Below are 23,385 nucleotides of genomic sequence, written 5' to 3' on the forward strand. Positions count from 1 at the left end.
GTGAACTAGGGTACCCAAAAGTGCAGGAACTTGCACTAAAATAACAAAGGGGCCTGTCTGCTGGAAAATGGGATCGCCTTCCAGCACGGGGCACTGCAACCTTGTAGGGGCATAAGGCACTAAAACTGTAGACCCCAAGATTAAAAGAAGTGCTGAGGAAATAAGAAAATAAAACCCCAAAAGCAAAAAAAAAAAAGTTAAATAAGAAAAAGGGGGGGGGGGCTGTAACATATCTCATTAACAGGCAGATGCCTATATAATATAACAAGAACCATACTCGCCCACACTGACCCACTGACCTGTACTGCTGAAAGAGAAAAGGGGTAGTGTTGACTCCAAGGTCGCACCAAAAAAAGAAATAAAAGGGCACCAGAAGCAGGCAATGGGCAACATCCAAGCTAGACATGACCTGGTCAAGGTTAGATGTGCAATCTTGCCATGTCACCCAGATACTCGTAAAATGATCTAGTTTGGCCATGCACGTTGCCACCCAGTAATCAGCTCCCATGATCTCGTTCACTTTCCTAATCCAATCCTCCCTGCTGGGGACATGAGCCCATTTTCAATATAAATGTATTAATCTCTTGGCTGCATTTAAGAGGTGCGGTAAGGAGAATAGCTTATAATGGCTAAGCGGGAGGAGCAGGAAGTGAACCGGAGACAACGGAACATCTACATCAAGAACATCTTTTATCTGGGCTTCAATGTCAGTGCAGAAGGGGAGAATCAAGGGACACACAGGTGAAGGAACTTACCACGCTCGTCAAAGCCCCCCAGCAAAGATCTGAGACTGAAGGGTAAATATGTGACAAGGCTGTAGGCACATAATACCAGTGTGTCAGCAACTTATAATTAGTTTCCTGAGTCTTGGAGTCAATGGAACTGAAATATGTCAGTTGATAAAGGTGTGCAAGTTTTTCTGTTGAGAACTCCAATCCAAGGTCACATTCCCACTCCTGGACAAAAAGCAGGTTTCACAGTGACAGAAACCAAACTCAGCAGTCTGTAGAGTTCCGATACCAGGTGGGGTAAGGACTCCTTTACTATAAACAGATGCTCAAACGTGGTGAGGGTAGACACCATCCTGATAGAGCAGTCATGAAAAGCAATGAAGTGGTGTAGCTGGTTATAGCACCAGAAATCCATTGAAAAGCTTCCAAAATTATCTCTAAGGGTCTCTTGTGGAAGTAATCTACCGCCCTCTAAGAACTTAGGACAGCTAGGGTTACCATTTATAGCCCATGATCCAAAAAAGGCCATTCATTCCCCAGGGGGAACCACAGGAAACCTCCCAATGGAGCCAGTGGGGAAACAGAGGGGGCCAGAGAGAAAATTTGGTTAACTCGGTTCCAAACCCACAAGGCATGAGTTGTTAATGGAGACGTGATCGCTGACAGTCCTCTGTACTCACGGGGCAGCCATGGGACATAAGATAAATTACATCCCACCAAACATTTCTCCAAGGAGACCATAGTTTGGTGTAGGCATGAAAATGCCAATTTGAAATCCGCTGGAGGACAATAGCCCTGTAGTACCACTGAATGTCGAGAAGTCCCACACCCCCCCACCTTTTTAGACCATTGTAGCACTGTCATCACTAGTCGTTGTTTCCACCCATTCCACGCAAAGCCAATGAGCATGTTTTGGAGCTGAGCAAAGAAGTTTTTGGGTAAGGGCACAGGCAGCATTTGCATATGAAAGAGTAGTAAAGGAAGGACATTCATTTTAATAATATTAACAGGACCCAGCCTTTACGCATGACATTTAAAAGAGTAGGATAATTGCTAGAGTACAGTGTCTTAAAGCGATCAGTAAGCTGGACCCCCAAGTATTTCGGGGAGGACTTAGCCCAGGTAAAAGGGAAGGCCTAACATAAAGCAGAGGCTAGCATCTTAAGTAGAGTAATAGGTAAAACCTCAGACTTAGCACAATTGATCTTGAAATTAGATATTCTACCAGAGAGCTGAGGTTCCCGCGTCAGGTTAAGCAACAAGACAAGTGGGTCTGTAAGGTTAAACATAATGTCATCAGCACAAGCTGATAGCTTGTGTTCAGTAGGCCCTACCGTTACCCTTCTGATATCTGGATTTGATCAGGCGGTCCTAAGAAACGGCTCCAGGTCCAAAGCACTAGGAGTCATGTACAGAGCCATGATCCACCACAGCATTTGTGGTCCCAAGCCGAAATTATTTCAACTTGATATACATTTTACATAATTCTCAGTGCTCCTATGCACATCTACTCTATAAACCTAATACAAACTTATTTAATCTATGGCTTTTTTCAGAATTAAAAACAATGAAGCAGTTGTAAAGATTAATTTTTAAATAAAATAATAAACATGTTATACTTACTTGCTCTGTGCAATGGTATTGTCCAAAGTGGCCCCAAACCTCCTCTGCTGGGGTTCCACTGCTGGCGCCGTCCACTCTTCTTGTGTGTCTGCTTCCATAACAAGTTGCTTGCTATGGGGGCAGATGTGTGGGCTCGCTCCCAAGCCAGGCTGTGTGCATTCATAGACACACACAGCACAGCTTGCCCCCCCCCCTCATTGCCTTCTCACAGAATTTGATTGGCAGCAGCAGGAGCCAATAGCTCCTGCTGCTGCCTCTATGTCCTTTGAAAGATGGAAGACAGGCAAGCACCACTGCAGATGGGCACAACACTGGATCAAGATAGGATCAAGATAGGCACGTATTTAAGGAGGTGTGGAGGCAATACTAGTAGTGGTACAATCTTTACCTTTATGCAAGAAATACATTAGAAATGTATTAGGGAAAATATAACCATTTTAAATATCATCACTTTTGAGCTCAGAAGACACTCTGGGACCTTCATCCTCTCGAATACTATGTTAATCTGGCCATATACTGATCAAAATTTGACAGGTCCAGCAGGGACTGGCTGAATTTCGATCAGTATGTGCTCCCCTGCTTGACAGGAGTTGACCATTTAATGGACTTCTGTAGAAGGGACATGTTGGAAAATTTCCAATCAATCAGCATATACTGACAGTGGTGGCTGCAGCTGTCAAAATAACAGGTTTTGGTTGAGGGGCTATTCTTCCACCCACCTTGTTTGAGTGGATGGAGGAATCCGTTTTTGTTTTTTGTTTTTTTCACTCAGCCCGCTGGCTTAAAAAAACAAAAAAGTGTAAGGCCAGTAGTGTGTGTTCTGGTCCACTTACAGTACCTGCACCTGCACACCTGTGAGATTGGGATGAGTGGCTGTAGCTGTGCAGCCACTGCATCCCTGTGGACATGAATTGGCTGCCTGCACGCAACAGCTGGAGGCTCATGCTGTGTAAACACACAGCCCATTAACACCTTAAGCATACAAGCTTAATATCAAAAGTGCCACCAGGATGACCAAAAGCTCTGAAAGCCATAAATCTGAGTGGTAGATGCAAAGAAGATATGTGACTAGCAAAAGCATGATCCTAAAAAGCATGGTTCTGTGCATTAGATGCCAGTTTATCTGGTATTGGCGACATTAGACAATTTCCCTAGTGGGGCCCCCTTCCCATCCTCAAGCCCCATAGCAGCTGCAAGGGCTGCTATGGCTATAGTTATGTCAGTGGTTGGGCTGTGTTTGAGAATAATTGGTAATGAATTCCAAAGCACATAGATTATACATTGTTATGCCATACATTTCCAATTCAACAATGTGTTAACACAGACCTTGCACCTGAAAAGCAAGGTCTGCTTTTCAAATGTGGGCCCCCTCCCCCTTGCTGGAATGCTGAATAGCAAAAAAAATTAGGGCCCCCTGCAGGTTTATGCCATAATGTAAAAACCCCTCACAATAAAGGACAAAGTACCTTAATGGCTAATGAACAGAATATATTTATTGTAGGACATAATGAACAGTTCAGTGCATAAACCCATCCATCCCCTCCCCACTCACAACCCACACCCAAACAGCCCCCCCCCCAGAACACCAGAGCCCCTCCAATTGAGATCCCACCCCAGCACTCCATCCCCACCCTCCCTAGGTCACCCCAAACCCCCAAAGAGAGACCCCCCCTCCCTCCTACAATCCACCCCTACCCTCCTAGAAGTGGAGGGATCCGGGTGACATAGGCCAGCCCTCCACACCTCTCCCTGTCCTCCTTCACTGTGCTGGTGGAAACTCCCTATAGACCCTGCTGAATGTGTGCTAAAGACCAGAATGATAACCAGCAATGGTGTCAACTCCGCAAAATTATTAGAGGAAGGCAATGAAGCAACAAGGTGCCAATGAAAGTTCACATGTAACTCCGTGTAAGATATGCCCAAGTCCTCCTGTGTTCACATCACCATAAACAGAGCTTCAGGAAGGACATATAATCGGCACTTGACAGGTCCATAGTCAGTAAGAGAAATCCATCACTCAATGCAGTAGGTAAATGGAACAGTCTTACCATGTGGATCTCAGGACATCCATGCTGACAAAGTGAACCGGACTTCCATGCAGTCCCAGGTAGCGATGAGACAGCACAACTTGCAGCACAAAAGGCAATATGCACACAGCGGGTCAAGAGAGCCAGCATGCACTCCAGCTTCTCAGTAGGGGATTGCACGTGGAAGGAGGACGTGATCCCTTCCGCCTACATGTTTCGCCCCTCACACTGACCAGGGCTTCTTCAGGGCGTAGCGTCCTCCTTCCACATGCAATCCCCTGCTGAGAAGCATATTCCACTTTGTGCTACAAGTTGTGCTGTCCTAAACTTAGAGATAGGTCACATTAAGTTAGAAATATTAAAACCATTGGGTCAGCCTCCTGTTAAGAGACACCACAAGCCCAATGGAGTACAGCCCTATCCTCCTTGTAGCCGATTCTCCTCCAGGCTTCGGCTTTCTGGTGCTACCGTTTTTTGGCAGCTGTTTGTAACTTCATGATGTATTTTTGAGGCACAGCTGTACAGTAAGACTGGTACTAGAGTCTCCTAGGATGTGCAATGTATCCTAGGAGACTGACGTCACTGTCACCTAAGTGAGGAGTGAGTAATTTGAAGTGGGTATATGTAAAAAAAAAAAGTACCCACTCCCAAAAAACTAAAATCCTGCAAATGTGTTAGAGCCTACGGGGAATGAAGAGCCTCCTGGAATGTATGATGTGTTCCTGGAGGCTGCGGGTAGGATGGACGGATTAGATTGACTTCATCCTCTCCTTTGCAAGGATTGATGAAGTTAGAGAAGGTACCTGCCAAAAAAAAAAAGTACTCCAAAAAATAAAAATTTCTGCAAATTTGCTAGGGCCTGGGGAAAGGAATAGGATGAGCTGCCCTACGCGTCCTGGGTCTGCTTTAAGACATTTCAGATTGCATTTTCAGTGTTTTTCTTGACTGCAGAGAACATTCTGCCCGCTGTGTCCTTTAATGTAATTACAGGATATTGAAAGTGAATTCAGATCAAACCAGCAAGTTAGAATAAATGGTCCAGGGATAGATTTTGATAGCACTGTGTTCTTCTTACATCTTCTTTTTTTAAGGTGTTGTGGCTCCTTATAAATAACAAGCATGACATATTTAGTTTAAAGCCCTATATTTATGTGCTTTTTCCATTTCCAATGTTTTCTCATGTGCAACAAATATTTTCTGGCTTTAATGATATCCCTCCCCTCCTGTCAATCCAATTCCAATTTCCTACATATATTAGTCTAAGGTTGATTTATTTAGTTAGAGCAGTTGGCTTTCTCTGTTTACTCATCACACCAGATTTGTGAAATTTGGCATTCCTAATTTCCCATAGAATGAAACTAGACTGACCTGCAAAATAAGCAATCTATATTGATTCCCTAGAATGGTAGACCCTACGGCAAATGTTTGAGGACCCTGACCATCACACATACCGATATAGCCAAAAGTATGTATTCAAATTCGGTCTTTCAGATGAAGGGTATTGTTAATGCTACAGCAAGACATTTTAGAGAACTGTGCATGGCTATCCTTGTAGTAGTTTTAGGAAGAATCGTTTCTGATCTAGCACAACTGTGCACAAATCCAAGACCACAAAGACATGGTTTGATGAGTTTGAGGTGGAGGGACTCAACCTGCACAGAGCCGTATCCTCATCCCAACCAAAAACCTTTGGGATTAGTTTGAATGCCCATTTCAGGCCAAGTCATCCTTTCCAACATCAGTAGCCAACCTCAACATCACTGTTTGGCATAATTGGCACAAATGCTCATAGATACACTCCAAAAGGATCAGCATGACAGCCAGACAACTAGCATGTTTTGAAGAAAGTCTATATGATCAACACTTTAATGCAAACGTTTTCATCCCTTTTAACATGGAGGAATCCTTGAAATAACATTCTGGCCTTCTAATCATTTTTATATATAGATCCCCATCTAATCATTTTTATATCTAGATCACGTACATTAGTGTGATGTTACTGAGAAGAATGCTTCTTATACAGTATTTGAGATCATTGGGAAGAATCTCCCTTACAATTAGCTAAAAAAGATCACTGGTGTCAGTGGTTACTTATCTGAAAGGTAGAAATTACCCATTGCTCAAGGAACCGCTAGCAACCTTTGTGGGACCCTAGGGTTCCATGGAACCCTGGTTAGGAATGGCTACTCTAGTTTCAGACCATTTAAAAGCTGCATTTTATTAGTCGTTAATGTAAGATCAACACTCTAGTGCAACCTTTTTCATCCTTTTTAACATGGCTGAACCCTTGAAATAACTTTACATTCTCAGGGAACCCCTTCTACTAATTTTTATATCTAAAGCTCATGTACATTAGTGTGATGGTCACTGAGAAGAATGCTCCTTACATCTTTGATCATTGGGAAGAACCTCCCTTACAGATAGCTAAAAAGATCAATGGTGTCAGTGGTTACCTATCTGAAAGGCAGAAATTGCTCATTGCTCAAGGAACCACTATCAACCTCTGTGGGATCCTAAGGTTCCATGGAACCCTGGTTGGGAATGGCTGCTCTAATGTCAATCCATTTAAAAGCTGCACTTTATTAGTCATTAATTTTGGTACAGTTAAAAAACTGTGCAAAAACACTACACATTGCCTTAATTAAAGCTTTATTTCAGGTATGCATATTTTTGCATAGTTCCATTGGTCCAGCTTGGACCACAATGTAAGCATGTATGTGTCATTCCTGGAAGATCCCAGTGGAAGCTGGAAATCACCATAATAGGCACCACTATAATAGGCACCACTGCTACTGTGATCACAGCTTCCAGGTCCCATGCCAAATGGCTGCCATGCTACTTAGAAAACACAGAGGGTTGCTCGCTCTGCATGTGCATCATTCAGAGTGCACTTTTTATTGTGTGCACTTCGCATTTTCAATAAAAATGCTAAAAATTCTCTAATTGGACGAGGTGGAGATTGTGATGTAAACATCCGGCCTCTTGTCCTCATCTAATCAGAGAATGCTTTGTATTCAATGAGAAATTGCAGGCGTTGCATGACTGCTGGAGTAATTGTGTATTTTCCTTGGAGTTCAGCTTTAAGGGTTTATGTGAGGGGCGGGAAAGCGGAGGATGGTGGTTCCAGAACATTATTTATAACAGCTGGCTGGTGTTCAGCTTAAAAAAATATATATATATATATATATATATACTATATATATATATATATATATCTCAAATATATCAGTAAAAAAATTTAAAGATGAATAAAAAAATAGACCTGATTAAAGCGCTGAGCTTTGCAGAGCTGAATTTGTCATGTAGCTAGGTGCAAAACCAAAAACCTTTGTCTTCTTTTCAACAGGAGAACCCGTACCTCTGCAGCGATGAGTGCGATGCCTCCACGCCTGACCTTGCCCACCCACCTAGTCTCATGGTGGACAAAGACGAAGAAGGCCTGGCCACTTACTGGCAAAGTGTCACATGGAAAAGATACCCAGAGCCTCTGGTAGCTAACATCACATTATCCTGGAACAAGACTATTGAGTTAACGGATGACATTGTAGTCACCTTTGAGTATGGACGGCCCACCGCCATGATGCTAGAGAAATCATTAGACTATGGCAGAACTTGGCACCCTTACCAATACTACGCTGATGATTGTATTGAAGCATTTGGTATGACCCCTAAGAAGGTGGTGAATCTCATAGCGAGTAACGTCACCCGTGTGCTGTGCACAGAGGAGTACTCCCGCTGGGCGGGCTCCAAAAAAGAGAAAAACGTGCTCTTTGAGGTTCGAGAACGTTTTGCCATCTTTGCTGGCCCAGATCTGCGAAAGATGGAGAACTTTTACACTCGGATGGAGAGCGCCAAAGGTTTAAAGGACTTTTTTACGCTCACCGACCTGCGGCTCCGATTGTTGCGCCCAGCCCTGGGTGGGACATACGTACAGCGAGATAATCTGAGAAAGTATTTCTACGCCATTTCCAACATAGAGGTGACAGCCAGGTGAGTGACTGGTGGATAAAATCTACAATTTTGTGACTTCAGGTGAAATTTCCCCCCATCACCACTGCCTCCTGTTGTATCATAGGGACAGGAAATGAGAGAACTCACTCCAATGGTCATACATATGCAACAATCAAAAAACATTAGGCTACATTTAGACATGCGTCTGTTAGTGATGCAGTGATGTGTGGTGGATCAATGTTTGGGGGTGTTTGACAGGTGATGAACAGGCTATAATTCACCTCCTCACCACCTATTCTTTTGAATATGTTGTGTACAGCAGTAATACTACCCACCAAACACGACAGTGGGATAATTTTTGCCATGGTGTCTGTACACCCCTGCACTGTTGCCTTTTCAGCTTGAGGGGGTTGTTGGAGGTGATGAAAACATAGCCCAACTGCCTGGTGTTACTGCCCACCCCCTCCTTCTCACGCTCCCAAATTGCAAGGTTAGATTCGCCCTAATACAGTAATTGTCATGTTTTTGTTTCTGTCTGTGTTTCCATTAAAATGTCCTACTTAGTCTTGTGTCACCAGATGAGATGTAATATGGAATCTTTCCCACACAGTTAGAAAAAAAATGCCCTTTCTGCCCAGCTCTGCCATTCACAGAAGCTGTACTATAGCTAACGAATGAAACAGTATCTATGAATGGAGGCATCATAGCTATCAATCATCTGCCTCCATTCTTAGATCCATAGTTTCATTCATAGTATGACTTCTATGATTGGTGGAGCTGGATGGAAAGGCCGAGCATAGTCCTGATAAGAGCCTGTGAGAGCCCTTTAGGTTTAATAACCCCCACTGCACTGAACCATTATGGTGGCGAAGGTTGGGGGGCATGGATGGAGGAGGATTTCAACTGACAGAAGAGGCATCAGCACAAGGGACACATCCTACTGCAAGTTATGTCCCTTGTTCTGCTTTTTGTGGTTTTTATTTTCGTTGTACCTTGACTTTACTACCCAGCTCTAGCCAAAACTTTGTATTTAATTTATTTAGTTTTGGATAGAGTGGGAACAGGTTAGAGCTCCTGTAAGGTTTTTATTTGTCCCTATTTCAGAACAGTAAATAATTGGAAATCTCTCTAGCAAGGACAAAAGCACATTTTCTGTAGTGTGAGGAAGAGTGAGAACCTCTGATACTGTTTTTATTTGATGTGCCTTCCTAATCCAGAAACAAGCTCCCCCCTTCTTGTGCAGGCCTCACTCCTTCCTGGGAGTCACAGACAAAAATAAAAAGAGAATTTTTAACCACACTATATCCCGAACAATAAATACAACTTTGGCTGAAGGCTTTAAGTCCCTGGTGCCCGTACTGTGGCCCTTTAGTACTTCTTGTGCTGCCCTACAGGCTCCTGTAGACAGAATTCTGTATTTTGCTCACTCAAGCAAATATTCCTCAGACTGGCCTCTAGCAGGTAAATGGTTTGCTTTGTTTTTCACACTCTCTCTTTTCTTTACTGTCAATTTCTTCAGGATTTTTATAATTGATCTTGTTCAGAGAAATATCTAATGTGGCAAAAGTCATTTGTAAGAGAGTTGTAGGGAGCACAAATTATTATTCCACCTCTATTTAACAACTGAACTTCTCTATCATCCCTGCACAGTTATTACTTTTTTGTATCATGTACCCCTTCCTTTTAGATTGCAAGCTCTCATGAGCAGGGCCCTCCTAACCCTCTTATTGCATTTAAACTGTACTGTCTCCCTTTATGCTGTAAAGCACTGCACAAACTGTTGGCACTATATAAATTCTGCATAAAAAATTGTAAAGGGGCTGTATTAGAAGTGTTCTCTAGCAGTCCTATGTAATGTCCCCAGTCTGCAACAAAATACAGTTGCAAGAAAAAGTATGTGAACCCCTTGGGATTACGTGGAGTTTTGCATGAAGTGGGCATAAAATGTGCTCTGAACGTCATCTAAGTCACAACAATAGAAGAACACAGTCTGCTGAACATAATACTACACAAACATTAGATGTTGCCATGGTTTAATTGCACATAACATGTAAACATTCACAGTGCAGGGAGGAAAAGTATGTGAAGCCCTAGCTTAATGACTTCTCCCAGAGCTAATTGGAGCCAGGAGTGAGCCAACCTTGACTCCAATCAGTGTGATGATATTGGATGTGTTGCCGACAGCTGTCCTGCCTTTAAAAAACACACACCTGTTTTGGGTTTACTGGTTTCAAGAAGCAGAAAAGAGCTCTCAGAAGACCTACGATCAAGAATTGTTGACTTGCATGAAGCTGGAAAGGGTTACAAAAGTATCTCCAAAAGCCTTGATGTTCATGTGTCCACGCTAAGACAGACTGTCTACAAATGGAGAAAGTTTAGCACTGTTGCTACTCTCCCTAGGCGTGGTCGTCCTGTAAAAATGACTGCAAGAGTACAGCGCAGAATGCTGCATGCTGCATTCTTTAGAATGCTAAAGAAGAATCCCAGAGTGTCAGCTAAAGACCTACAGAAATCTCTGGCACATGCTAACATTTTTGTTGACACATCTACAATAAGGAAAACATTAAACAAGAATGGAGTACATGGGAGGACACCACGGAGGAAGCCATTGCTGTCCAAAAAGAATATTGCAGCACGTTTGAAGTTTGCAAAAGAGCACCTGGATGTTCCACAGCACTACTGGCAAAATATACTGGGGAGAGTAGCAACAGTGCTAAACTTTCTCCATTTGCACATTTTATGCCCAATTCATGCAAAACTCCATGTAATCCCAAGGGGTTCACATACTTTTTCTTGCAACTGTAGCATATTACAGTCTCTGATTATCTCTTGTAGTATGTTTGCAGTCTCTGACCCTCTCTTACAGTATGTCAGTATTCTCTGACCCTCTCTTGTAGAATGTTTTCAGTCTCTGACCCTCTCTTACAGTATGTCAGTAGTCTCTGCCCTCTCTTGTAGTATGTTTGCAGTCTCTGACGCTCTCTTACAGTATGTCAGTATTCTCTGACCCTCTCTTGTAGAATGTTTTCAGTCTCTGACCCTCTCTTCCAGTATGTCAGTAGTCTCTGCCCTCTCTTGTAGTATGTTTGCAGTCTCTGACCCTCTCTTACAGTATGTCAGTATTCTCTGACCCTCTCTTGTAGAATGTTTTCAGTCTCTGACCCTCTCTTCCAGTATGTCAGTAGTCTCTGCTCTCTCTTGTAGTATGTTTGCAGTCTCTTGCCCTCTCTTACAGTATGTCAGTAGTCTCTGACCCTCTCTTGTAGAATGTTTGCAGTCTCTGACCCTCTCTTACAATATGTCAGTAGTCTCTGACCCTCTCTTGTAGAATGTTTACAGTCTCTGACCCTCTCTTACAGTATGTCAGTAGTCTCTGGCCCTCTCTTGCAGTATGTTTGCAGTCTCTGACTCTCTCTTACAGTATGTCAGTAGTCTCTGACCCTCTCTTGTAGTATGTTTGCAGTCTCTGACCCTCTCTTACAGTATGTCAGTAGTCTCTGACCCTCTTTTGTAGTATGTTTGCAGTCTCTGACCCTCTCTTACAATATGTCAGTAGTCTCTGACCCTCTCTTGTAGAATGTTTTCAGTTTCTGACCCTCTCTTACAGTATGTCAGTAGTCTCTGGCCCTCTCTTGTAGTATGTTTACAGTCTCTGACCCTCTCTTACAGTATGTCAGTAGTCTCTGACCCTCTCTTGCAGTATGTTTGCAGCCTCTGACACTCTCTTAAGGCGGCCAAGCATGGATCAAAATTCGAATTTTAATCTATGTATGGGCAGAACGCTTATACAGAAGTTGATCTACTGATCGACTTCTGTAGAACAAGCCTGTCGGGTTTTTCCCAATCAATCAATGCCACTGTAGCCAGCAGCACTCATCATTGTTTTCTGATGGCAGGGAAATCTCCTCAAAATACAATAACTCCCCCAGCCACATCAAGTGTAAGGGAATTGGGGATTATTTCTCATTTAACCTGCTGGTTGAACAAAAAAAAAAGAATAATGTATGGGTTGCCTTACAGTATCTTAGTAGCCCTTGACCTTCTCTTCTAGTATGTCTTGTAGTGTGTAGTATGTCTGCAGACCCTGACCCTCTCTTATAGCATATCTGCAGTCTCTTACAGCTTTCTGTAGTTTTAGACTTCATGCACATGAGCAAAAAAATGCAGCTGTAAGAGGTGTTTGGCATTTTTTATTTTTTTATTTTGATGCCTCTAACCCCCTGGTGCCCAACCTATGGCCCTTTGGTATATGATGTATGGCCCTCAGACCTCAGTGTTCTGTAATGGGAACATTGATTAGGTTATTAGCATTAATCTCTACCAGCCTCATATAACATATTCTCAGTATCGTATTGTCTTCTGCAACATACCCCCCAAAAATTTATCATGTCCACACTCTCTGGCCCAAATTTCCACTAATAGGTCTGCAGTATATGGCAGTCCTTCCAAGCATTACATAAATTGAGCATTATGTGCAGGCCTGTGATGATGTCAGTGGTCACATCTGAGACCCTCTTTACCTCATAAGTTGACAACCACTGCTCTAAACATAGCTCTATATTATTATTATTATTATGTGGCCATGCACATTAGGAATTTAGATTAGGTCTCTTTAAACTTTCGAAACAAAGGGCCAGTTTAATGCCCTTCTAACTTTAGGGGGGGCAAACTATGGCCAGTGGGAGTAAACAATGCCATAGGCTTTCTGGTCAGTGGGAGTAAAAAATTACATCATTGGTGTCAGTGGGAGGAATAGTGTCCCAACATTGGTGTCAGTGGGAGAATTAGTTCCCCATCTCTGGTGTCAGTGGGGGGAATAGTACCCCATTGTAGGTGTCAGTGGAAGTGGAAGGAACAGTGCCTCATAACAGTGGAAGGAATAGTGCCCCAAAGGCCAGATAAAGTCAAGCAGAGGGCCACATCCGGGCTGTGTGCTGTAGTTTGGAGACCCCTGGTTTAGTAGTATTTAAAGCTGCGTCCAAAGAGGAGTTGTTAAAGATAATTTACACGCGTAAAGTGTACTTATGAACATAAATGTATTCCAATGGCCAGTATAAATTAAAATTGTGGCCAGTAAAATGCCTTTGTGCTGAATACCATACACGCGTACGTACACAACATTAGAGACATTTTATCGGCCAAATTCTAGCATATTTGGGGCATAAATTCATACACCCCTGTGCATGAGGTCTTACATTCACTGAATGATATGTGTGGCCCTTTGGTGATGTCAGGGGCCACACTTAAGACACTCTATGCTGATGCTTTAAATCACATAGGAGTAACCACTAAACTTTAATACTGTTATACAAGGTCCCATCAATGCAAAATTATATAGGTTGGTGCCCTAGGAAGGCAAACTTTAGTTGTTGCGAGAATCAGACCATTTTTTTTATTTTTCCATCTTATGTGAATCTTTGAAGAAATTCAGATTGCATTACAGATGGAATATATTTGAATTCTGTGTGACACTCTGTGACCAATGAAGAGCATAAATGAAGGCAATCTTGTGGTGAATGCACCTGATATCTAGTCTTAACTATCATACATCAATGCTTGGAGCACACCGATGTGTTCTGTTCTCAGAATACCATATGGCCCCTTCAGAAATGCTTGCTTAAGGATTATTTAAAAGCTGCAACTTGAATTGTCATCTGTCTAGTCACAGGTCATTGATGATATTACCCTGCCGGGAAAAACAAAGTTCTGGTGAAATGTGAGTTAAAAGGATAAAAATGTCACTACGCAGCTAATTTAGTGCATGGCTATTTTAGCACTTAAATCAATGGCGGAACAAAAACAGCAATGAGACGGCTAACATGTGAGAACACCCAGGGGAGCCGACATTCACATCACAAGGAAAAAAAAAAAAGCTACTTTTTTCACTTCTAGACTATAATTGTTTTATCATGAGGTTGAAATAAGAACTGTCTGTGCTGTTCTTAGGAATCAGTTGGCTGTTATTTTTTACTGGGATTAAGAAAAGATAAAAGGAAAGGTTAAGTTGCTGACTGCAATACATTGTGCTTTTATCAGACACTGTTTAAAAAAAAAAAAAAAAAACAATTCAAAGTTGAAATCAGGTCCATTGCATGCCTGAAATTGACCGCATTTATCGGGCATCCTTTTCCAAGAGGCATATTGCTGGCATATACAGTACAAGAGAAAGCTAAGCCAAAACTGTTTGCAGATTGCCAAGAGTGCACTACTTGCGTAATACCATAGGAATCAGCAACTGATAACTGATGATTGCCCTCTTGAAATGGTGAATGTGACATTAGCTGTAGACTTTTAATACAACAAAGGTGTTGCAGCACATTAATGCAGATATGTCTTGTTCACACAGGAGCTGATGCCAGTATACTGTGAATGGGCTGTTTGTTTATGTGTCCCTGGCCAGCAGGTGCTGTGTGCAGCCCATTCACGTCAGTCTGTATTCGGGGTAGCTTACCCGCACACCTGTCATATTAGAATGAGTGTCTGTGTCTTTGGAGTTGCTTTATCCTAATAAACTTGAATGGACTGCCTGCACGCAGCACCTACCAGCTAGGAAGACGGCAAAAATCAAACGCCCTGTTCACTGTGTACAAACATCAACATCCATGTGGATGAGCCCATAGTCTACTACTAGCCCCCATTTATATTCTCAATTTACCTCTCCAAACCTCTTAGGGTCCTTTTACATATAATACTGTACATAAAAAAACACTGAAAATGCATATGCAGTGATGAGCATTTGCATGCATTTTTATGTGTTTTTTGCTTTATATACATCATTGTGTGCTGCGATGTGGAGGAGGCAAATAGAAAAACAGTTTTCTACATTTCCGTACAGTAACCTGATTTTATCCAGCGAAAAAAAAAATGCAGGCCATTGGACATGGTATGAATGAGCCTTTAAAGCGATAGTAATGTGGTGTCTTAAAAATAAAATAGCTGGTCCTCTGCAGGTTTGAGTCATAATGTGCTAGTATGGCAGACTTACCTGCAAACGGAGCCCTGTAGCTCATTGCTTTCACGGCTCTCCCAGCGTTTCCATCCTTGCCCGTCATTCCTATCTGGTTTCATATTTTCCGGTGCTTGAGTGACTGGGCTGAAGCACATGCATACGGGAGTCATATTGTCATGCCACACAGAGTTAGCCATAAATGTGATCTGAGCTGCACATGTGGGGCTCAGATCAAGTTACCTGCTGATAGGCAGGGAGGACATTTATGACAGAAGAAACCACTAGGGTCTCTTCTGTTACAAAAACTCTTCCTGTCAGCGGATTTTAGATACCATGACTTTACTACCACTTTAATATCCATATACATCACAGAACAAGTGGACCACTCCCTCTACATTCTCCATTTAGAAATATCACCTGCAAAATCAAGATACAATATTTCAACCCCTTCTTACATTCCAAAACTAAATTTAGAGCCAAATCTACATTTAGACCCATTGGTTGTACTGTATTTAGGTCTTTAATCCATTCAATCTCTCATCTTTGTGGCAATGGTTCCTGATCTTCTCCCCTCCTTGGTCTTACCATGAAAATTATGGCCATAAAACGTAACTGAGATACTGAATGCTACTTTTCCATAAAGCTTCATGCTAAGGGTAAGTTTACGAATTGAATCGAGTATTTATATTGAGCCATCCAATTGTTCAGGTTTAAGGGGCTTGCATACTGTGATGGAGGGAATGCCTTGGTTGCTTATGACAGGGACAGCTTTCTGGCGGGATAGCTGAGGTGGGATTGGACAAGGATCTGAATAGGTCTAAACTCATCCCTGGCCCCGCCAATGTAGGAAAGACCACAAGGACACATGATCTTGTATGGAACTTAGGAAACTTTGATATTAATTGTCATTGAATAACCTTTGTGAGGATAACAAAATGGTTCACCTTTAATCATTGATGGGTGCTGTATCTTCCAACCTTGTGTGTGTGTATACAGTATATATATATCAAATTATATGGAGATTTGTTTTTTTTTCAACAAGGTATTGGGCAATGTAAAAATACTTTAACTGAGTGACCAAACAGGGAAATGCAACTGTGGCAGCTGTGCTTTCTTCTGATGCCGGAAAAGCATTGAGTGGTTGGCAGATCGATTATTTGCTGCTTTATGAATATGACACTGCAGACTCATTCCACACCAGTTTGATGGCCCAGTGCAGTGATGAGATAAGGTCTGGGCTGTATAGGACTCCTACATAGCATGATTACAATTGATTTTGGCCAATTAAGAAAAATTGTTTATTTACAGTTCTTTATTAGATACATAATACGCAGTTCTGGCACCTCCAGCACTGAATATATGTAATGGCAATGGGTTCTGGGGTGTGCTGGAGGGTCTATTGATGCTGACTGCTGGTGGGTCTGTTGTTGCTAGTGGGAGATCTACTGCTGAAGGATCAGACTATTGTTCCTGGGAGACTTATTGTTGCTGGGGTGATTCTATTGTTATTGGGGGGGGGGGTATTTTGTTGTCTATTATTGTTGGCTGCAGGAGATCTATTTTACTACTTTTCTTGTTATCATTAGTAAGTTCCATGCAAATTACTTAACACCACAAACGTATACTTTGTTTACTGTGTATTTTCTAAAATGGCCAGTACTTGCAGGTGGGTATGGGGTGGGACCAAGAGATGGTTGGTGACTTGGAAGGAGTACCTGCACCTGTTCTCTAAATTAAAATAAACCCTGCATACATAAATGCAATTAATTTAAAGTTAACCTGTGGTTTACCCTTTCAGGAACAAAGGGTCATTCACCATTGTAGACTGTAAACTTCCTGTAGCTCATATTTTTGCCATTAGTGACTTACCATGCCTTATTCTGCATTGTGTCTCTTTGCATGGGTGGCCATCTTGGTTCAAGCAGAAGGCTTTGCTGCTTTTTCTTGTCAGAGTTGCCCACCCGATGACTGTAGGGGCAATTTTCAGTGAATGAAGCAGAAGCAGGAATTTCCCTGCACTTCAGGTTCTAAGGTACTGTTTTCTTTTCAGCAAGAAGACTAATGAGCAGCACAGTAATGAAAAAATATTTTTCGTTTTTAAGTGAAGCAAGAAAAAGTTAGAACCATGGTTTGATTTATATTGCTCTCAGTGTCCCTACTGGGGAGATTGTATGACAGAAAGTGATAGGAAATCTCTCCAATGGGGGAACAGATAAAAACACATTCAGTAGGAATTACTCAAACTTCTGCCGATCTTTTTAGTGCTGTCTGTGCCCTTCTTTTCTGATAACAAGTGAACTATCCTATTCCTTGTATGGAAGTGAGGGGAAATCTCCCCAATGGGGTCAACGGCTATAATAAAAGCCTAAAAAAACTGTAACCCCCTTCACCAGGTTACAGGTCTGCCCAGGTCCTTCAATGACACAGTGGTTTCAAATAGTGCCGCAGATTTCCTTGTTCAGAAATTCCTTTAAAGATAATTATAAGCCAACAAAAGTTTAAAAGGATAGACAAAAGGCAATCCATTATTGTTCTACTTTAATAAACATCAGAGGTAGTATCTAAGTCATTGCCAGGGGCGGACTGACCATTTGGGAACTCGGGCATTGCCCGAGGGCCCGGGGTCAGTAGGGGGCCCCATGAGATGCCCCTGGTACCTATAATAGGGTTTTTTGGGTGTGGTTTGAGTGTGGGCAAGGACACAGGGGCCCCATAATCCCCTATTGCCCGGGGCCCCATGAGTTTTCAGTCCTCCCCTGGTCATTGTAGTGCTGGTGTCATTAGTCAGTTTTGTCTATGGGTCTTGTAGCGGTTTCTTGTATGGAGCTGTGATTAGCCGAGCTTGCAGAGTGTGACACCGTGTTTCATGGCCTGCCCAAGGCTCATTTTCTCCATCAAGTTAAGCTGTCGATATGTGTCTTGTATATATTAATCCTCTGATTAATTGGAGACAGAGCAGGCTGTAACTGGAAATCTCATGTATAGGATTTCCTTGTGCCGACCACATAATGCATATGTGCAGCAACAAGGAGGGTGGACTTTAATACCCACATTCTGTAAGCATCCATGGCAGTCAAGATTTCTGTGCTGAGAGCGAGCTCCCAGAACAGGGACTGAGCTGTAAGGACTCATTTACACTTGTGGCAACCCACACCACCCCTCCAAAAAGGGAGCTGCAGCAGATCACTTTTTAGGCCTCATACACACAGGACGTTTTTTTTTCCTCTACTGGATGCCTTTCCTCCTGGCAGGAAAAAAGCAGCTTAGAAAAATTGCCTATGGACACATTTTGCACACATTTAGGTGCGTCAAGTGTTTGGGCGTTCATCGATTTCATTGGCCAGAACATTAATTTATTCCAATGAATTAATAATCGCTAAAAGCGCCTATTGTTTAGGTGCTTATACACATGTTTAGGTGCAGTCAGCATTTTTCTGCCCAAAAGCTCCTCTCCTAAATGCGCTGGTGGTGAGTTTTTTTTTCAGCCTTAAATGCTCCTCTTTTAATAGGCCTGTGAAAGTCTTTGTGTGCATGGCCACATAGGCTAACATAGAAGTGCATTTACAGACTGGAAAAAACATCAAACGCCTGTAAAATCTTCATTTTTTTGCATCATGTGAGGTCTTAGAGGTCATTTGACATATTGTTTATTCCTGTTTTAACCCTGTAAGCCAGCTGGGTGGGTGCGGCATGACCCCACTCACTTGAATGCGTTGCTTTTGGCAGCAGTACTTTGGTACTTGTCACCCCAGTGGAAAATAAATGGATCTACGATCACAATTAATTCACTGACTATTACATCAACAGCACTGACACGTATACAAACTCCCTGCTGCTAAAACAGCTGAAAGTTTGTTTACATTTATACAGTGAGCTGTCAACTTTCATATAAATGTGATTCGCTTCTATGCACTGCACTATGCAACCAGCTCTGAGCGCTGCTAGGTTCAGAGCTGTAAACCCCAGCTTCTCTGGACAAGCAGAAGTACATCAAGCACAGTCTGTGCTCTATTAGACTCAACAAAGTGCAGGGGTGACGTTTGGGTCTAATAGATCCCTCACATCTCCTTAAAGAGAACCTGTCATCTGCACTCTACTTTCAAATAAAGGACTTTTAGGCTGCATTCACACTTGAGTGATTTGTAGCTCGAAGCTCCAAAAACGCTCAAACGTAAAAAATCAATTGTTCTCTATAGTTCCTGTTCACACCTCATTGCGCAAACAGGTACCATAGATACAATTGATTTTTATAAGTTTGAGCATTTTTGGTACAAATCGCTCAAGTGTGAATGCAGCCTTAAGCCTCTTTGTGATAGAACTAAAATTAGGTTAAAAATGTTCTAAAAAAAAAAAACTTTAATAAACGCGCCCCATCCCCCCAAAAGTTTCTTAAAGCTCCCCACTCCCATGCACCTACACATATGAATGCAAACATGTCAACTGAGTGTAGAAAAGACGGCTGTGCCCCACACTATGTATTGCCACCTACGCCATAGCAAGAGTAATAATTTTAGGGCCAATATTTATTTTAGACTCTAAAGTGATGAGGTGTAATTGAGTTTAATAGACAGTTTTGTATTCTGTAGTTTCCTGCCGATTCATTGGCGCACACAGTATTGAGGGTTGACCTGTTCGGTATCTATTTTTGTGACACAACCTCATCTTTAATATTTTGCCAAAAAATGTGGATTTGTGTTTGTGTGTGGTAAAATTCATTTGAGCGCATTTTGTTACCGAAAGTATAGATTTTTTATAAACAGCAGCACACTAATGGTGGAACATGTCTGCCTGGGTTCTGATCAGTACATAGGACCCGCATGGATATGCATGGATATCTTTGCAGGTCTCTGCAGCTGGCCACCTGTCATTGATTTGAACAGTCTACCTGCACGTGTTTGCACAGGTTTTCATAGAACACCGCAGACGGCAGACGGACCTTCATATGGGTATATGGACAGCTATGTTGTGTAAATGAGGCCTTATTCACTCCCTTTTGGTCTATTAAAGATACCATTGAAAGTTTACATTTGTAAGTGTAGTGTGACATCACTACTCCTTCATAGATACACAAAGTGAGTGAGTGTTGTCACCCTAGGACAAGAAGCATGTGACTGGTAGGATCACCAAGTGAAAATGAAGGAAAAACTAAATCTAATGCAGCTACCACTTACCTGGATTGGTAAGTTGCAATTAATTAAATTTTTGTTCTTGGGTTCAAACTTCAAATGATTTTTCCTAATGATTGATCTCATATTCACCTGCTACAGTGCTATAAAGTCTTATTTTACAAGCAAAATACACAACCTTTTAAAGTTCATTTTAGATGCCTGTCATAATTTCCAGTTATTTTCCCAAGCTACAGTATATGTGTCGCATACAGCCTGCCATACAAGGATATGGCCTTACCTGTCCATGAGCTTATAAACTCAGATGATTCTTTGTGTCAGTGTTTATCCATGTGTAGGCAGGTTGCATACATTAGGTAGTTAAATAGCCAGCTTGCCCAGTCTGGGGAAGGCGTTATTTGTTTTGTGCTCTTTTCCCAGTCTTTTTGGAACCAGCTTTCCCACCCTGTGAGATATATAAATAGGGGGGAAGGCTGGAGACAGAGGGGCATTGTGCTGTCTGGCTAAAATGCTGTGATGCCATGAAGCTACGGAGGGGGACTGCTGTGCCCTACAGTCCATCCAAAGACATTGGATTCTGGAGCCTGCCACTTATGGACCCTGCCAGTTATGGATATTCACCTATTGAGGTATACCTGGGACAATAGTTAGAGAGTTAGGGGATGCTGTTGAACTTGCTCATGTTGAAATGTATTACATTCTGTTCAGTAAAAGTTGCATCAACTGTTTTTAAAGCAAGAACCCCAGGCAAAAACTTTTTTACATGTCCTTGTTGCTGATTTCCTACCTTCATTGAATATGTCATCCATCTTCTGGCTCACTCAGTAGTTGCTCTGAAATAGCTGATTCATTTTAAAATCAAACTGTTAATTCTCTTTGGTTTCCTGCTTGTAAGACCAGTGGCTGCTTTGCCTCCTATTCTGCCAGTTACTGGTCTTGGCACATCCCTTCTGTAGTTCTTTCTCCAGGAAGCAGTGTTGTAATTCAGCCCCACTTGCAGTGGTGGGAGACGGAGACTCTCAGATACATTCAACATGTACAGGCTTAGTGTACCGCCCACATTCACTACAAGTCTCTGTGGTTGATGGGAACTGTAGTTTCCTTTTAGTGCAGAGAGAGAGGTGAGGATATGACATAATCCCTGCTGTTACACCTCCTCCTTGGCAGAGCCGATGCTGTTATCTTTTGAATTGCAGAGATGAGGTCATGAAAATTCAATCAGAATTTTCTCCTAAATGGTAAGGATTTTCAAAAGTGTATTAATTGTTTAGTGTTTTCTGTAGGGGGGTGTGCTAATGGGTGATTTTTTTTGCCTATCCTGGAGTTCTTCTTTAAGCCTAGTTTGAAGTTACTTTAAAGGGTTGCACTGTGGTTCTTGTCTTATTAAATGAACTTGGGTCGTAAGACACAATTTGAGTATGAAGCCAAGGCCACTGCTAAAGGTTCACAACAATAAAACACAAACAAGCCACCCAAAATGACACGTATAGCTGGTGTCATTGACTTATCTCCGACTCACTTGTATAAGTGTGGATCCATAAACCCAAAAGGTACATACTAAGCAAAATGGTAGTGTGACAAGAACACCCCTACCTGGAAAAAGAAGGTTACTAGGTGATCCACGCGGAGTAATATGAATTCAAAAATATTCCAAACAATACTTTATTTGATCACATAGATCATAAGGAGGTTAAACATGAGCACGGTGTACATGTGAAAAAAATATATAAAATCATGTTAAAAAGCACTAGGCGTCTTCAATTTCGGGTCATCTTAGCAAATAGAGTACCATAAGGCAGAGTTATATAGTGGTGATGTAGTTATCCTGGGTTTCCATGGGTTTTCGTCTAGTATTCAAATGAACCATGTATTCAGCAAATGTGTTCCCAATATATGTCAGGTATCTCCTGGTATGTAACAGCTGGAACACAGAAATACATAGTATATATATAGAAGTAGGAAAACCAAAAAACCAAAACACATCCAAAGTTCACCAGGCCTCCCTCTACAGTAGTCAATGAAAACTACTATTACCTTCTCAATAGTGAAATGAACAGGCCAGCTTCTCAAATGTAGGGACTTCCTGGATAGCCACCCCAAGTGAAACAGGGTCCACAGTACCAAATGATTCTGAGGATATATATAGAAAAATAGTGATACATATAAAAATCGTGGGCATCAGGTCACCCTGAAAACAGGACACACATAAAGTGGGTATATTACCATAAATGAAGATCAAGAAGACTTCTGTCGACTTGAAATAAGATCAGGTCCTTGATGCTTTTCCAAGATACATGTGGGGGTGGGAAGCCAGGTAGTCACAATGCATGGATTCCAAACACATAAACTGTGTATATAGCGTATAGCAGGCTATGCAGGCCTGAGTTTTTAGACCCAGTATAGTGTTTCCAAAAATTACTCAAAATGAGAAGATTATTGCTCCATATACTATGTATATAGCATGTAACAGGCTATACAGGCCTGAGTATTAATACCCAATAAAGGGTTTCCAAAAATTGCTCAAAATGAGAGGGTTATTGCGGTTTCATGAGGATATGGCTATGTCACAGCACAAGCCCTGGATAGGATAGCGTATATATATATATATATATATATATATATATATATATATGTAGATCGTCCTCAAAAGAGGATTTACAAAAAAATTCCCCGAGTACACAGGGTAATTTAGGCCCATATAGCATGCCCTTTTAATACCATAAATGCTCTATAGATCTCAACAGCCGTAAGCTGAAATAACTTGCCACCGGTGGAAGATAAATTTCCCTGAAAGATTGCCGTTTGCGAACCGCTGCAATAGTAGCCTTATGGTAGTTTTCAGAGGGTCAAGGGCCTTCCTAGCAGAGAGCTGTGACACCGCCGTTCCTTCCCGCCTCGTGGGCGCCGCACCCAGTGAAGACGCCGAGCGTAGTGACGTCAATACGTTAATGCTGCTAAAGGTTAACTCATCAATACGA

General features: G+C 42.0%; 1 protein-coding gene across 3 annotated transcripts in view; it reads left to right on the forward strand.

The window, feature by feature from the left end:
• Positions 1-23,385, forward strand: part of NTNG2 (netrin G2) — a 175,627-nt gene that overhangs the window by 82,180 nt on the left and 70,062 nt on the right. For all 3 annotated transcript variants that reach the window (XM_089675115.1, XM_089675117.1, XM_089675116.1), the window contains exon 3: positions 7,728-8,371. In XM_089675115.1, the coding sequence (XP_089531241.1) occupies positions 7,728-8,371 (644 nt within the window). The remainder of the gene's footprint in view (positions 1-7,727; positions 8,372-23,385) is intronic.

The sequence above is a fragment of the Staurois parvus genome, unplaced genomic scaffold (genome assembly GCF_062004578.1).
Source record: "Staurois parvus isolate SC_StPar_1 unplaced genomic scaffold, SC_StPar_1.0 ptg000154l, whole genome shotgun sequence".
NCBI lineage: Eukaryota > Metazoa > Chordata > Amphibia > Anura > Ranidae > Staurois > Staurois parvus.